Below are 17,713 nucleotides of genomic sequence, written 5' to 3'. Positions count from 1 at the left end.
AAGAGGTTTGGAATTATTTTTCTTTTTTAGAAATCAGAGGAGAAAACACCCCAAAAAAGGGCAATAATCAGCAATTAAACTACCCTGCCAGACTTTAGAAAAGCAGATGCCTCTACCCTTTATGCCCATAGCACTTCGTTTTAAAATAAATACTAAAAAATGACAGAGGCAAATACATCAGAAAAACAGCAACTAAATATAAAACATTTAAAGTCACATTTAACTCTTCTAGGTTTCTCTTTGAATCACTGTTATAATAATATTGTAATAGCCCACAACAAATTACTCTCATTGAATTTTGAGTTCTCAGTCCTGAAAAATCTTAGTCAACGTAATTCCCATAAGAATAATGACGAATCATGGAACTAAGAACTCCTGACAGAGTTTACTGAACTAGAATTATAGTCATGAAACACTGTAAACCATCACATTGTACAGTTGGCAACATCAGCGGTAGAGCCTATATTGCTCAGCTCTTTCTACTTTGCTGAGGATTTTAATATCATGAAAATAACCTGTTGATCAAAAAATCAGTTTCACTATTAAAATCACAAGAAATTGAAGTAACATTTTGAGAGCAATATTAACTGGGTCATGTACTTTGTATATTTTCTGCAAATTAATTTAAATTTAAAAATTTTAAAAACAGCAATGTTGGCATCCTAAGATTCACATTTCCTGACATTTTGTGCTTTTAATCAATAATGCATAAAGATATCTCAGGACCCTTTTGGCAGCTGTCTGACAGGCGGAGATTTGTAAGTGCGTTGGTTCACGTCACTCAGCTTGTGGAACTCATCAACAACTTATTTCACCAAACCATCTGTAAGTTTAATGAACCAATAATTAAAGTCTGGCAGGTGCACTGGATTTTTGTGCACTCAGAGACTTCAGGGCATTTTTTTATTATTCTAGATGTAATCTCCAAATAGTCATCTTTTTGGTTAAAATATATTTTTAAAACCGGGCAAAAGAGGAAACTCAGTGAGAACTATAACCAAAAGTTTCAGCTTGCCTTTTAGCACTTGACTAAATATGCCCTCAAATGTCCTTCCCACATCGCTTATGTATTTCAATATATTCATAAAATTATCTTATATGGATTAGTTGAAACTAAGGGAAAGCCCTTTCCTACAAGTACTAGCAAAGCTTACAAATCTAAAGGTAAAGTTCTAGAAAACCACAAATGTTCAAAAACAGGAATGAAATTTGAGAGACTTAGATTATGTTAACTTTGATTTATTTTTTTTTTAAAGTAAATAGTGTTACTACTACTTTCCCCAAAATATTTAGGAAAATGTGATTAAGATAAAGGACGAAGCCTTAGCTTTTTTCTTTAATTTAATTTCTGTCTTCAACTATTATTCTGCTGTCTCATTTATTACTGACTATATAACTAAAACTCCTATTCCCACATGGGAACTAATACAGCAGAAGAAATTTCAGATCAACCACACTACACTTCCTTAATTTAATGATTCCTCTTTCATACAAACAGATAAAAATTACTGATTTTGACATAGATCTTTAGAATTTCTATAGAATGTCAGTGAACATAAACTGCCTATTTTACACTTTAATGTGCATGTGTCAGGAACAAGACCAATTTAAAGGTTGAGAAGAATCTGGCTGTACTCTGCTCCACTATTTAATTTACTACTGGTAAATTCAAACCATTTACAAGTGTCCTCACACTAATTTTTCAGAACATACTATTTAATCTGTAACACACACAGATGCAATTTTAACTTTTTTTTTTTAAGACATGCAATGTGAAATCAAGGTATTCAAGCTATTTTTTTATAACTTGATAGTTCCTCTTCCACTGGGAGCAACAAGACTGCAATGCTGCACGTCGTACGACTTTGCACTGTGCTGCCCTCAAACACAAGCTGCAGACCTGGCATCCATTCAGTGAGTCCAAGAGGACAAAGCTGACCACCTGTGCTGCCAAGGACCAGGAGCGTGGATAAACCTGGAATCCAGGCCTGGGGAAGACCGATGGGGGAAGCTACGCTGCTGCAGCCACACCGGCACACACATCTAGCACAATACACCTAAGGACTCCTTTTACTGGCACAGCTTCTGTACATTTCTTTGCCGTGAAAGCTACACTGTTAAACACATTTTTTCCTAAAGAAAATCTATGATCTCTGTAACATGCTGTTTGGTACCAAAGCACTATGGAAAAAAAAATAGCTTTGGTTTGTGTGCAATGAGTTGGCATCCATAAATATGGGGATAATCTTGTGTACACCCAGTAGTATCCCTCTGCTCAAAATTTCACCACTGCATTTATACGTAGTTCCAGACTTAGAAAGCTAATGTTCATTCTGCCACACAAAATACTGATGAATGTGGATAAAGACAAACACAAAATCTACTTGCTTCATCCACCCACAGTCATCCCAAAGGGGATAAACCCACACAGAATTAGGACTGTTTCACTTGCCCATCAACGCAGGTAGCTGATGCAGTGAGTAGGTGATCTGAATTTTTCTACAGCTGGCATAAAGGTTATAGATTATATTTCTCATTTAACAATACAATGGCACGTATTCTGCGTGTTCTAGGCATTTATTCCCAAAACCACAGGCGATGGAGAAGCTTATGCATGTACAAAAGAATCTAGTTCTTAATTTTATGACAACACTGAGGTTTTGAAATATCTTCAGTTCTGATTAAAGTATAGATTCCTGGTCTCTAGAGATTTCTCATTCTAAAAAAAAATTATCAGGAACATGGTCTCTCCTCCTCTACAGAAGGGGTATATGTCAAAAGGGATATATGTTAGAAGAGATATATTAAGCTAATAAAACCTGACAGGAAACCCCGCTGACTCCACAAGTCAAGACTCTCTAATAACACAAGCGTGATTTGTATTATTTTGCCTTTTCCCCCCTCTTTTTTTCTTTTTTAATAAACAGCATGATGTCACGCAGCAAAGCTAAGCTGCCTGGGTGATGAAGTATGCTAAATTTCCTGGTATTCTCCATCTGGAGGGCCAGATACAAAGCCTGATTAAGTAGAGTGAAAAAGAGCTTCGTGGTTTTGTCTCTGCTCTCCTTAGAGCTCATCACAAAACAATTCACAATGATTTGGCAGTCCTTGCCCAAGAGACCATCAGCAGGATGGGATGCATGAATGTTTAGGTACACTTAGAGGTAAACTGGAATAACATTCACACAACAGATTCAACCATGCGTTATTAGCTACTACACTCAATTCCACAAGTGACTGTAGATATGCAAATTCATCTGTGCTTCACTAGCAATCAAAAGAGTTTGTGGATTTTTTATTTTTATCCAACATCTCACAGTGCAGAGACACACTGGTTCAACCGCCCACCCTTTTTTTTTTTTTTTTTTAACACCAAACATAATACGCAGAGCACATTCATTTCTGTGAGTATGCTGCAGAACACGGGTACAGGCTTCTGTAGGACGATGAAAATGTTAAGCCAGGTCACTGTAACCACCTGAAAGGACTGTACAGCATATGGAAATAAAGGAAAGGCACCATCCCACTAGGAAATGGGATGGGACGAGTAAAGAACTGTCTTCACATGCATCACATCAAAATGACATTCTGATGTACAAGGCTGTTGAGCAAGTGTACCTCTGAGCTGCAGCCAGGTTTAGTTACAACACCCCAGAGCAGACTCAGCTAGGAGGAGGCACTGACTCCTGGATTTGCCACTCTTTTGTGGGTTTGAGTCTGCTTCATACAGCAGTAGAAATGGTAAGTGTGCTCCTCCGTACCGTAACACACCACACCAACTTCAGGCCATTTCACACACAGACATCATTTGCTATGATGGATAAAACCATCTTTAACAATTTAATTCCCAGATAATTCTACACATGTATTTTAAACTTTTTTTACATACTGTCAACTGCCTTTTCAAGATCAAACACAGAAACAGCAGTAAACGAAAATACATCAACACAGATTGATTTTTTATGAATGTTTAAAGCTAACCTTTGATGTCACAAGTATAAAATTTGAAATGCTGAGCATTATCGCACTTTTAATCAGTATCTAGGAGTAGACTGGGCATGCTGTTTATTTGGAATCATTACAGAACTAAGAACAAAAGCATTCATGGCTTTAGGAAAGATATTTTTTTTTTGTAAGGCAGCCCTGTTCGTGAACCCTTCAAGCTAGTTAAGGAGTGGCACCGATCCCCATTAGCAGGACTAGCATCCAGCCCTCCCAGCTGACATCAAAAAAAAAAAAAGAAAAGACAAGACTCAGTGCTTAGCAGATGGGTTTATGAGAAGCCAAGAGGAAAAAATATAAGAGACCTCTCATGCCTCCATTCAGTGTCAGCAATCCTGGGGAAGGGAATGCAGGTTTGGGAGGGAAGATGCCAAATTTGCAATGAATTAATTTCAAGAAAATGATCTCACCGCAAGCAGCCGAGGCACAAATAGGCGATGCCCCATTCCCAGAAGTTCCAGCACCCGACATGCATACTCATTCACCAGCTTGCTTCTCTCGTCATGCATGTCCTGGGACTTTTTGACAGGTGGTGTGAGCTTGGCAGCTGGGGTTTTGCAAGGCACCCCTTCTTCCATGAGCAGCAAGTAGTAAGTATCCAGAGTGAGAAGAACAGGCTTTGAACCGCAATTTCAAAAAAGTGCAAGATTAGAAGAGCCAGCCTCAGATCTTTGAAATGGGCTTGGATGGCCGCCTACAGCAATGCCCGTCGGTCTCTCAGAAAGAGAAAGGCATCTTTGCTAAGAATCAAGGAAAAATATGATCCACCCTGCTGGCTCAGCCAGAGTCCAAAGTAGATTTGAAAAACAAACCAGAGAAAACATGGATCTAAAAATGTACCTAAAAAGCAGGAAAATGGCAGAAAATGAGTGCAGGAAAGCTTGAATGGGAGAAAAGCAATGGAGAGCTTTTAGGGCTCTGTGTCTGTGGACGTGTGTGCAAGCAGCAGCAATAAGAGCAATAAAGCCAGGGCAGTTCTAAAGCTGCAAAGAGAAAAGGATGAGCTCATTGCAATCTCTGATTCGTGACAAGCGTGGCGGCTGCCGCTGCTGCCTCTCGCTGTGAATCAGTAATGAAGGGGTAGGCAAGGAGGGGGCTGGGAGGAGGAGGAGGGGGTGAATGAGCATGCAGAGAGCCTCTCGGGGGAGAATGCCGTAATAAGAAGCCAATAGTGAGCGGCTGGACAGCTGAGCTCCCCCTCCCCGTCTACCTTAAATCAATTCAGCTGTAAGGGTTTTTGCTTTTGAATCCCAGGCTCACGGCACATGAACTGCATCCTCTAACGTTTGATGGTTAGGAAGAAACTGGCCTGCCAGCTGGTATAATGAGTTGTAGTCAATCCGCTTCTGAATAATGCAAATACAGAGTCAGCACAACCCGGAGACGGGCAGGTAGGGCAGGAGACCCTCATCCCTCCCAGATGATGGATGGGAGAGGAGCAAGGACATCATGATGGACTGCTGGTGAGGAGAGAGCAGCAGGCGGCTTCTGAGAAGCTGAGAAGCCATAGCCCATCTTTGCATAGCTTGTACAGGATTGAATTCAATAATTTAAATAATAATAATTTCCAGCGCTGTGTTCTCAGGAGGCATTTCTAAATCTAGAGATGACGGGCAGAGAGGGAATGATGTCAGCACATGCATTTGAATTGATTCTAGAAATTAACTGCACACTTGTAAGGAAAATGCTATGATGTCACACCTTAAATTGCCTCACATCGCTCCCATGCAGGGAACTGGCCAGGTGCCTCTGCCATCTGGGTAAAGACAGCCTGGCAGGTATTACTTCATGTCATGGATTTTACGAAGTACGTTTTAATGCTGCTTCATTTTCGAATTGCCTAGTTATAAAATGGGCTATGTAACAGAACAATACACATTTCCCATCAGAGCAGACACCAACATTCCATACACATCTAACATACAGAAAGGTGGTAATTTAAAATATTGCGAGGAGCTCTATGGATCTAAAACACATTAATAGCAAACACTTCTGCAAATATAGCTCTAAATATCATATGCCTAACATGTCAAGAAAAAACATATTTAGTTAAAATACTAATGCCAAGCAAAAGTCTGTAGCATGGAGATAATAAACATGTTTACTGTGAACATGACTAGACAAGTACTACAAAAGCAGGGAAAATTAGAAAAAGATACTAATTGCATTCAGTCTGACATACCACCCATAGTGGACTCCTTTCAAATATAAGTAAATTCTCTTGGATGAGAATTATTATTATTATTATTATTTTAAAAGGACATTATTATCAAAAGCAGTCCCAGCCACAGAGATCACCTTGGCTCATGGTGACACACGAAGCAGGTGGGAAAATGGTTAAAGCAGAACCAGCAGAAGTCATAGGTCAAAGATGACAGAGGATGACAATGAGGCCTCACCCACTTACCCTCTGGTGACATGGGGTTTAAGTCAACTAAAGCACCTGCAAATTTTGCGCCGTATTGGATAAGCTGTTTAATACAGGTGGTCTTCTGGAAGCTGATTTAAGTGTCTCAGGTTATGAACCACTGTTTTGCAGATAAAAATCTTCCGTACGGATCAGTCCACAGAGCAGGGTTCTGAAGAGGTGGAGGCTACAGCAGTCCTGAGATGAGGGGTATTTATGAGGTCCTTTACAAGAGAAGCCATGACTCAAGAACAAAAGCACAAGCAACAACTCCAGGTTAAGACTATAGTGAAGATTGTGATGGGAACTCTCCTTTCCAAAATCTCTCTGCATGCAGTTACAGAGATTCTGGTTTATTATGAATTTTGTTATTAAATATATAGGTAAACACCACAATGCTGCTAAATTATACATCACAGGTTAAATTATCAGCTAACCAGACTTATGTTTGTAGGGTGAAACGTTTCAAAGAAAAGGGAGTAGCTTTCCGTATTTTTTCTGAATTTCTTAAGTGTTTCCATTTAATTTAAACACATGCTGGTAAACGTGGTATTTTAGAAACATCAGGTTTTATCTTCCACATGTGAATGAAAACGTTGCTCAAAACGTTAAAAAGGAGTAAGAGCATTATACTGCGTGTATTGGGAGGCAAGTTACAGAACTGACTAGAAGCACAGAGGTGAACCAGCAGTCACCGGTGACTTGTGGGCAAAACAGGAAAGAGGTCAGAGAATTCAGAGCACCATCCATGTCAAAAGCCTTAAATTCTTCCTTGCATATACCAGACTTCAATAAGCTAATAGCTAACTCTCATCCTTATAGAAATTCAGGTTTGGTTCACTTTGTGCAAGGCCTAGGCTTACGAAAAATGAAGTGATCATTATATAAAGTCTTTAGTTGTAGAAAGTTATAATAGCATCCAATAGTTAGAAGATAAAACCAGATGAATTCAGGTTATAAATAAGGTGTAAATTTTTAGGAAAGAGGAAAATTAACTACAGGATTAGCTTCCCAAGAGATGTGGTCTACTACCATCATTACAATTTTTACATTAGGCCTGGATTTCTTGTTTAAAAAGAGGTCTCTCAAATAAAAAAACCCACACCTTAATTATCAGCTGAAATTCAACACTTTGTGTTTTTCAGGAGCTCCTTTCACACAGCTTAACAGTGAACTGTCATTCAGATGTGCAGTTAGAGACTTTTTACACTCCCTACCACTCTTAAATACTTCCACATCCTCAATGAACACTATATGTTATTTTAATGCATGTCCGACCAGGAACTGCAGTTTTCCCTTCATGTAAACTTCACTACTCTCATCCATGCCATTAGATTACTGTCCTGCCTTCTTCAGAAGGGCCGGACTGAAGCGAACTTAAAAACTAAAAATGGCTCAAAAGGCAGTAACTGGTACAGCAAGTAGAATATCTTCGGATGAACACATATTAGTCGTGCTTTGATTTCCATGTCACAGACTATCTATCTGGTCTTTAAGTACAGTTAAATCCTGTTTCTGACCTTCCTATCCATGTTTACTCACATGGGACTGATGCAGTTCAGTTCTGCTCAGATGTACACAGCTGATGTCCAATGAACTGGGAAGAAGTGGCTAATGGCAAAATATTTTCTAAGCAAATAAAACCATATAGGATGCGAGTTGAAATTACCTATATGTTCTGAATCTTGTAGCAAGATACCAAGGATCTTGATAAGTCCTTTGTAAATCTCCATACTTTAAAATATACCAAATTAGAAGAACATATGAAACACTACAGAACATAAATAAATAAACAAATAAATAAATAAATAAATAAGTGTATATAAAACCTGAGAAAATATTTGGGAAAGGCTCATGGAATTCCACGACAAATGATGGGTTTCTATCTATCATTTTATGACAGTTGAAGTGGGAGCTTTGTGCTTCTTCTTCTGTTTTCTATAGGGAAAAAAGTATGTGCCATCAGGACTGTTGCAGCCTCTACCTTTAGATTTTCTATCTTTCTATCTTCTATCTTTAATATTTTGCCAAGAATGCATAGAGCCTGAACACAAACATGTTAGTTTTAAGGTATACATAGTGGGTTAGTTCCCAGGTAACAGTATTCTCACTTGCATGTTGAACAAGGCACAACCACTTGCTGTAAAAACTGGCAACCTGCCCACCTGACATTATTTTAAAATGATGGCCCTATGGGAGCACTACAGATTTCCTTCATCCCTCTCTGCTCCCGCTGCTTGCCCACGTTCCCCCTGAGCAAGCAGCCCAGCCTTTTGTGTCCTCCCTCTACCCCAGTCCTTCCTGCAAAACCACCACTGGTCTCGTCTCCTATCCTGCACTTTGCGTTGACAAGAATATCAAATTTTTACGATAATGGGGCACAATACTGAAAGGTCACTACTCAGATAAACTAAACATTTTCATAATTGCTATATCAATTCCTAATTGATCAATGATGATGTATGATAGCATCTCTCTTTTCTATGTCAACTGCAAAAAACAGAAAAAGGAAACAAATTGGATCGCCTTTCACATTTTAGTGGCAAAAATTACTGACTTTGAAAAGCTGAACAGTCTGTAATACTGGAAGAACAAAAAAGAAAGTTCCCCTTGAAGTTTATTCCTGTAAAAGGATAAGAAAAATTCTGCACCAGAACAGCTCTGAAAAATCCATCTGCGTTACATCATGCCCACCATAAGAACCTCACCTCTTACCTTATCAGAAATTACTTTGTCCTTTCTGTTCTTCAGGTCTAATTACAACTGTAATCTGGATTTAGTGAAGTTTACATTTTTACCATTATTAGAGAGAACATGATAAAAAAATTAATTTCCATAGCAGATTCCACCAGCAATGTGTGCTGGCGTCTCGCTGGTCGGTCTGTTCTTAAATGACTTGGAGAAGAGGGTGAACTGCGGGGTGACAATGTTTGCAAGTGCTACTAAATTATTCAGGGTTTAAAGACAGGGGCTTACAGTAAAGAATTGCAGAAGGACTGTAAGAGACTGAATGACGGGGCAATAGTACGGTAAATGAAAGTCAATGTACATAAATGTAAATTGATGCATATGGAGAACAGTTATCAATTTTATATATAAATTATAGACTCTGAGCTGACAATTGCTACTCAGGAATGAATCCTGGAGTCACTTTGCACAGTTTTATGAAAATAGCAGCTCAGTGCACAGCAGCAGTCAACTAAATACACCAAATAGTAGGAATTAATAGGAAGGGAATAGAGATCTAAACAGAGAATGCCATTATTCTACAGTATAACTCCTTGTGTTTTAATCTTTGATATTATGCTTTACTCTGGTCCTCCCATCTCAAAAAGGAGATAACAGAGACAGTAAAGTATTTATAGAGTGAATAAGCTCATCGGAGGCTTCCAAATGTGGAGACAAATAATAAGAACAAAGATTATTAAACCTGGAACATAGACTGTTGATGAGGGATATGTAGACTTATAAAATCATGAGTGGTGTGGAGAAAATGAAGAGGTACCATCTGTCCAAAATGCCTTCCAACACAGGAACCTCACATGAAACTCACAGGTGACAGGTTCAAAGCAAACAGAATGATAAACTGAGAAAATCTCTGTGGCTGCTAGTTTACTGTGTCCAAAAAGTCACCAGACAAACCCCTGGAATAACAAATCATATAGAGTTATTAAATGTGAGACACCACCTCTTTCTCAGAGTCTCCAAGACACAAATTGCCAGGGGGGGCAGGGGAAGAAAGAGTATTATGAGTATTATTGCCCTTTTCTTACAGTCTTTCCTATGTACCCACTATTGGCAACAAGATACTGGGTAGGTAAGCCTACAAGTCTGACCTGGAATAACTATTTTACGTTTTTATTTACTTCAATTACATACTTAAGAAACAATTTTTCCGTAAGGTCACAAGATTTGCTAGGCACATATATACAATATATTAAAAAAATAATAAAATATAATAAATAACAAAAACTAATAGCATCAGTCAGAACTGTATGCAGTCCTGAAAACACCATCTTCAGTTTCCAACATCTCGAAATTACAAACAGACAATATAATGGGGAGGTGTCATCAATATATAAATCAGGGTCCGGCGCTGCTAAAGAAATGCAGTCCAACAAATTTTTTGTTACCTTCTCTGCATTCAGTCTTCTATTCCTTTAAAAAGAGAACGTCTCCTCCCTCAAAATTCCAAATTTATGGTGAACATTCACCTAATAGAAATTTAACCAATTTCAGGCATGAGGAGATCAAATGGGCTAAGAAAGTAACTAGTCAGGACAGGATGGAGTTTTAGCATGCAGATAAATGTGGACATTGAGAAAATTGGTTATATTAAGGCTGGGAAATCAGCAGTCTGGGAGTTGAATGATTTTGGAAGTTTTCAGGCACAGATTTTTCATTTGAAAGAGATAATCTCCAACCAGTCACCACATACTGGTTTTTGGGGTAGGGGGTGCGGGTGTCGGGGAGGAATTCTTCAGCCCTGCAAAACCTACAGTTTAAGGACATCCTCAATTTAGGAACTAGAAATATAAAAACAGTGGTCTGAGAGCCTCTTGAAAACTGAATTTCTTGTCCTCTACCTAATGGAGAAGGCTTTGAAAACAGAACAGTTGGTTCTGATCCCTGGCACCAAAGAGTTAGGATCATCTTCTCTACCAGAAGCTTCAGCTCTTATCCTGGGATCAGCCACATAAAGAAGCTAAAAAAAATTTCAGTAGAAATACAAAGAACATCTATTTTTCCTTATATTCTAATGTGGACACTTCTGTTTTATCTTGAAACGAGTCTTTTGAAGATTTAATGCACTTACAGAGTGGACTAAACCAGATCACCTAGATTCAAAACCAGTTTAGGTTGGAAAGGAAGCCTGCATGTCAATTCACCCAACCCTCGGCTTAAAGCAGTGCCAATTTAACAATCAGTTCAGGCTCCTCAAGCCATTGCAAATGCAAAGAACAGCATCTGTATGCAGAGAGAGAACGAAATAACTCTTGGATACAAGGCCTAAGTACCTTTACCTACACACTCAGTGAACTTCTCATGTGATACCTCTCAAAAAGTTACAGTAATTATCACAATTTCATTCCCAACTGAAAGACAATCCACATTTTTTAATTATCTGCATTGACAATATGCAAGTTTTACCTAAAATGGGCACCTGTCCAGTCTTCACTGACATCCTCAGAAGTTTAGCCAGTAAGATTACACAAATTTTCGGTAAGATGTGGAAGAGTATGATTGCTCAACTTAACTGTTCCTTCTCTACGGCCTGTTTTCATCTAACCAATAAATTTTATTTCCTTACTTGCTGTTACGACTTGAACCCTTCGGCTTTTGCCTTCTTTGTTTTCTTAAAAGACTACATACACTACTTTTTAAAACACAAACGCCCCAGGCTAGATTGTGGCAAGTGATAATTTCTGAAGCAGGTGACAAAGTGAGACATATCTCAAGGGAAGTCACACCGGTCACTTCAGTTTACACTGCAAGCAACACAGCTTCCTGAAGGAAGAGGTGTCACTTCCCCACCACCAGCAAGATCTAAGCTGCACAAACCCAGATGACGGGTCTGGCTATCTTTGGGTATGTACACTTCTCACAAGCACAGATTTTTCAGCTACGCCTTCAACACAGAACAAAATTTCAGATCTGATTTTCAAGTTCTGGGTGGGTGCAAGCAGTAATTCAGGAGATGGATGGACAAAATCCAAGACAGGTGAAGTCAGATGTCTATCCAAAGAAGATAATGTCTTGAAAGTGAGAAAAGAAAACCTACAATTCACTATTGCAAATTCATCAAGAAGTGAAATGCAAAATGTATACAGAAGTACATCATAATTTTATTCAAAATTTGTGCTCTTACACAACCCCAAACTTCAGGTGGTGAAACAGTATTTGTGGAACCCGCTCATTCGTCATGAATACTATTTCATGCAAACAGCCCCCATAGTTCTCAGATGCAGTAGATTTTTTAGAAATATGGAAATACATTAATATAGAAAACATTGTGACCTCTCTTAAAGATTCAGTCATTCACCTCTAAAACGATTAATACAGAATTGAGGAGATACAGAACTATTAAGATGCTCTAGAGTTCAAGAAAACTAAAAATACTGGTTTATTTAGTAAACAATATGAATGGTATCTATAAATACTTAAAGGTGATAAACACTAGTGTGAGTGTCGTTGGAAATGGACTATTTGAGATAAAGGACAATGCTGATATAAGAGTAGATAAGTGTAAAATGATCAGTAATAAATTTAAACTGGAATAAGGGCAACGGCCTTCCATCAGCAATATTGCTGCTGTTACTAGTTTATGAAATGGATGCTGTGTCACATAATGGCATCATATAGCAGAGGTGCATTTCTTTGGCCCAGGAGGTCCTTTGCAGTCCAAATACAGAAAAAAGATAAAGATAAAAAATAACCCTCCTTATACAAGGTAGGTTTGACAGTTTGTTGGTTTGGGTTTTTGTTGGGGTTTTTTTTGTTTGTTTTTTTGTTTTGTTGGGGTTTTTTTTGTTTTAATCTAGGGAGCCTCTGTATCAACTACTTGAATTAATAGCATCATCTGCTGTCCCCGCCACTACAACCAGTATGCTTCTCCGTAATCTGCTGGGCACAGACTGACACAAACAACATTGAGACCGAAAGGTGGCAACAGAAATAACCGAGAAACACAACTGTTTTGTTTGTGTAGTAGACAGTTATCACTCGATAACACGCAGTGAGAAGTGTAAGAACTCATAAGCACCGTTAGAAATGCTGCTTGCATTTGCCTGAGCTCAAGGAACAATGTATAGAAGTACTGGTTTTAAGGTAACATAGGTACTGAAGTGAAACTCTGTAAGATAACGCACTGGCTGGGAAACACAAGCAGTAACAAACACGTTGCTTCTCACTATTTTCAACCCATTTTCCTTGGAATATTATACATCTTCCTGTTCAAAACTATGGGTTTTCTCTGGCATTAAGTAACATGTCCTTAATGTCAGCCAGATGAAAGCTCAACAACCTAAGCATCGACCTTAAGAGCTGTTACAAATCGCACTCCATGAGTAGATGAACCCTCAAAAAGAAAGCTGGGATATGGACCCATTTTAAACCCCCGTGGTTCATCCCTGCACGTGTACTCCTCCCTGCCTTTTCAGCAGTTAGCAACTACAACAGTAGTTAATCTAGAGGCCGATTTGTCCACAATCACGTTTTGACGTCTGCCTCAGTTAGCTAATTCAAAAACAAAGCACGTGTTTAGCTGGTTTTGCTAAGGTAGCACAATCAGAGGATTAAGGAAATAATTACCAAAATATTACAATATGAAAGAAAGCTTATTATTGATATTTTTTTCTTAGCACATATGAAGATTTTAATGCTTACTTTGTAATTTCCAAGTAAGAAACTAACTAGCTGATGACAAAACAGATCAGAAAGCATGCTGGCACTGGAATGGTGTATTTTCCTTTATCATTCATAATTAACGGTCTTAATTGGGATTTTAAAAATAAAAATACCGACGTTGTTTGTTGAGTTGCTCTAAACCAGTTTTCTACTCTGCCTTTTTCAACACTGGGGTTCTTTGCACACCCCAGTGCTTCACCGTATTTCTGCTGCTCAGAAAATGAAAGGTGAAGGATTCAATCTTCCGTCAGCTCGGTTTACTAAATGTTAATTCAGTTGCAGTCTCTCCATGACCGAACAAAGTGATTAATTTCAAACTGTAAAATAGTGCCACCAGCTGGAGAGCCTGGCTGATGAGCACTGTGGAATACACGAAAAGCAGTGACATGCATTAAAAAGCGTAACATTTGGATGCTACGGGAAAAAAAGACCATGCTTTTCCTTCTATAAGAAATCAGATTAATGCCCTATTGCAAATTATGGCCTCCATAGGAGGTCACAAAGCTTTAGCTATTCATTGCCACAATCATACTCAGAACTAGGAGAAAGGGAAGGATTCCCCTCATGTCTTAAATACATGTTTATCTTCCAAAGATTACTGCATCAAGGTGTCTCGGGTAATTGGTCACAGAAGTAGTACTGTCATTTCAAAACTAACAAGCATTCGCTTTGAACACTAGCAGCTGCTTGTAACAGTGAGAAACTGCATTGAGTAGAAGGGAGTTCAAGATAAAAGCTTTATTCTGTTGCTATTTAATGAGGGACTGAGGCACACGCTTCACAAGGAAGTGAGCAAAACGGCATTTACACAATAAACACTCAATATCCCACTGACGAAGGATTCCCTCGTCCAAATTAAAAAGAATCCAAAAGATTGTGGATGAGAGAATAATCGCTCTGTTTTAACAAGGAACAAATCCTTAGAGGCTGTTTTAGTTTGCTTCAGAATCAGAGAGAGACAAGAGCTCAGAAACCCAGTTTTTAAAGTGGTTGTTCTGCAGCACGCACATTCAGTTTCTGTAACTTAAAAAGACCTGTATGCTAAATCACTTTCTAATGATTTTTCTAATGATTAGGAAAGATTATGAACACATTTGAATAGGAAAAAAATTACTTTAGGTCTTGGAGTAGAAAATATTTTCCTCCCTAACGGAACAGCAATTCCTGCTGAAAGCAAATCATAATGCTAATTCAATTGTATATAATCACCAGCTCCATCTTGGTACCACCATGGAACTGTGCTCGGACGTGAGTGTTTCTGACCCAGAATCTTGTCTGTCTTACCTGTATTTTCTTTGTACTTGTTTTTGGTTGCAATATAGAAATACTTTCCCAGGATTATACCTCCCTTACCACTTACAGCCTATTACTGCCAGAGCAGGCAGATACAGCCTACTGCAAATATATGCATATATAAGAAGAATTGCTATAAGCAGAATTGAAACCAACTCTTAATACAAAATTGGGCTAATTATTCAACAACAAAAAAAATCCTTACGTGCTGTATGACATCTGTGAGTTAAGGATTTTAGTCCTTTCCAACATCATCACATTTTCTGAATAGTTGTTCTGCTGCTAACCTCAGTTCAACCATTCCCACCACCAGCAGCTGGAAGCAGCCCACTGGGTGCATCCCCACGGGCTCAAAATCATCCTTCACAACCAAACTGAACTAAGCTCCCATTTCCCAGAAACCTTGCCAGCTATTTTCAGCTCAGTCCAAGTACTCCTCTCCTTTTCTTCTTCAGTTTTAAGATCCATAAGCTATCATCTCTACCTCTGTTGAGAACCTACTACTGTGGCAGCATACCTGTTGGGTGCTGCTTGGATGCTTGCTTTCACTTCTTCACTATCACACCGTAACCTACTAGATTTCCCTTTATCCATACTGGCCTTAAAAACCAGAACATTAACAAGCCCCCGTAGTTGCAAATAAAATATGAAACAGGAAGAAAAGAGCACACACCTCCCTCCTCCCTTTTTACAAATTTAGATTTGTGTAGGAGCACTTCCCTGGAAACGTACAAGGAAGAAATTTCCTGTTTATAGGCAACTTCATTTAATATATATACTCACGCAGAAAGTCACAGCCCCATTTGACACATTAACTCTGTTAGTGTCAAACACATTATTTTGGACATTTGCTTACCATAACGCTAAATACCGTCTCATACCTACACTGCAGTACTTTGCCAAAGTTACCCTACCTCAAGTGAAAATATATGTGTTCTGAAATTTCCAATTGCTCTGTTCACAGCAGCAGCATACATATATTCCTGGCATGGAGCACTTTTTCTGTAAAACTGCCACAGAATTTGAATCTCTGAAAATTACTCTTTACTGAGTAACTCAACCAGTAGTTGTTCTCCCTTTCAAGGTAAATGATAAGGAAAACCCACTGGAGAACTAGCAACAGCATCATGATACTAGTCAGCGTACATGTCGTGGGGCTGTTGTGTTAGGAGTGACAGGCTGCTCTACCCTGAGCCTTAGCCTAAATTATTTGACAAGGATATAATTTGAATTCAAAGGTGGCATTTCAAATTCCATACCACATGCCTGAACCTGTACTGGATTTCAACTAGAGCCAACTTGTGAAGGTTGATGTAAGTTAACTTTGAGCTATCTCACTGGCATCAAAAGGGCCAATGCTTTACTTAAAGGTTTACTTGTTTGTTTGTTTGTTTGTTCAGGTAAATTTTGTGTCAAAGCCAAAGATAGAAGTTCTCCATATTATAAAAGACTTCCATTCCTCTCTTAACATTACAAATACATTCGATACCAAATAATATTCAACCACATGCATCTTGAATATTTATATTAAAGAACCCAGCCACAAAATAAATATGCTGTGAATCAGAATTGTTTTCTTAATAGTAATTACACGAGACTTTTAAATCCTTAGACTGCACTCCTTGTTCCATGAACTTTGTGACACGATCAAGTTTAATAGAAACAGACCTACTGTAAGTACAATTTTGAAGATATCTCTATCCAAATAGATATTTGTCATGCGTTCTCTCCTCCAGAAGCCCCACTATTATTGTTCCCTTAGAGATGATATATTAAGCTAAGAAAATAGTCCATACAGTTTAATAACATTGAAAATAGAAACAAACAAACCCTTTCTAATCAATGACTTACCTTTAAGAGAGCCAAGGCTACATGGAAGATTATGTTCATACCCTGAAAATAAGAAGAAAAATACTTCAGTCAGTCCCAGCATACCAGCCTCTCTTCCCTATTACTTACTATGTAGCATCAAAACTAGATGCTGCCAGTCTCTGGGGAATGCCTCCCTCTTCCCTGCTACACTTCAAAGTTCATCATTAAAGCCCCAAGGCACAGGTTCCAAACTCCCGGCTGGGGAAGAAGACAGCTCTTTGGAGCTTTTGGAATGTTACTGTTCAATTAATCAGGTGCTATGGATGCGACAGAATATCCCTACATCGTTTCAGTACCTGTCAATGCTGGTTTTCACGAGCAGTGCATCAAAAAAACCACAATAAACATTCTAGTTGATAGCATTTTTACCAAGTAACTGAGCTTAGCTCAGTTTAACCATGTACAATCTTTCATGCTCAAACTGTAAAAAAAGAACCAAAATGAAAGAAAAAAGACCCCACGAGTACACAATACACCTTTTTCGCTGCTATTAACCAAAAGTCCAAACTATTTCAAAGGTAAGCAAGCTGATGTCTGTATCAAAGAGTTGCCTTCTGTTTTGATAAAGCTGGAAACACAAGTGTACAGAAATCTATTCAGTGAAAAATACAGTGATGATGTGAAATTATTTAAAAATCAAAGAAAGTAAAACCCACTCATGTGACTGATCACAGAGGGGTGAAAAAGGCTACATTTCCACTTACGTTGCATACAAAAATATGAAATAGCATT

At 38.5% G+C, this 17,713-nt stretch overlaps 1 protein-coding gene across 7 annotated transcripts in view; it reads right to left on the bottom strand.

Moving 5' to 3' along the window:
- RABGAP1L (RAB GTPase activating protein 1 like) overlaps positions 1-17,713 on the bottom strand; it is a 254,855-nt gene that overhangs the window by 66,012 nt on the left and 171,130 nt on the right. For 6 of the 7 annotated variants that reach the window (XM_055724788.1, XM_055724789.1, XM_055724784.1 and 3 more), the window contains one exon: positions 16,961-17,002. In XM_055724788.1, the coding sequence (XP_055580763.1) occupies positions 16,961-17,002 (42 nt within the window). Of the gene's footprint in view, positions 1-4,412; positions 4,767-16,960; positions 17,003-17,713 lie in introns of those variants that run through there. The other variant, XM_027811231.2, reaches the window with a different exon arrangement.

The sequence above is a fragment of the Falco cherrug genome, chromosome 12 (genome assembly GCF_023634085.1).
Source record: "Falco cherrug isolate bFalChe1 chromosome 12, bFalChe1.pri, whole genome shotgun sequence".
In the NCBI taxonomy this organism is placed as follows: Eukaryota; Metazoa; Chordata; class Aves; order Falconiformes; family Falconidae; genus Falco; species Falco cherrug.
This window is presented reverse-complemented; position numbering and strand designations above follow the sequence as displayed.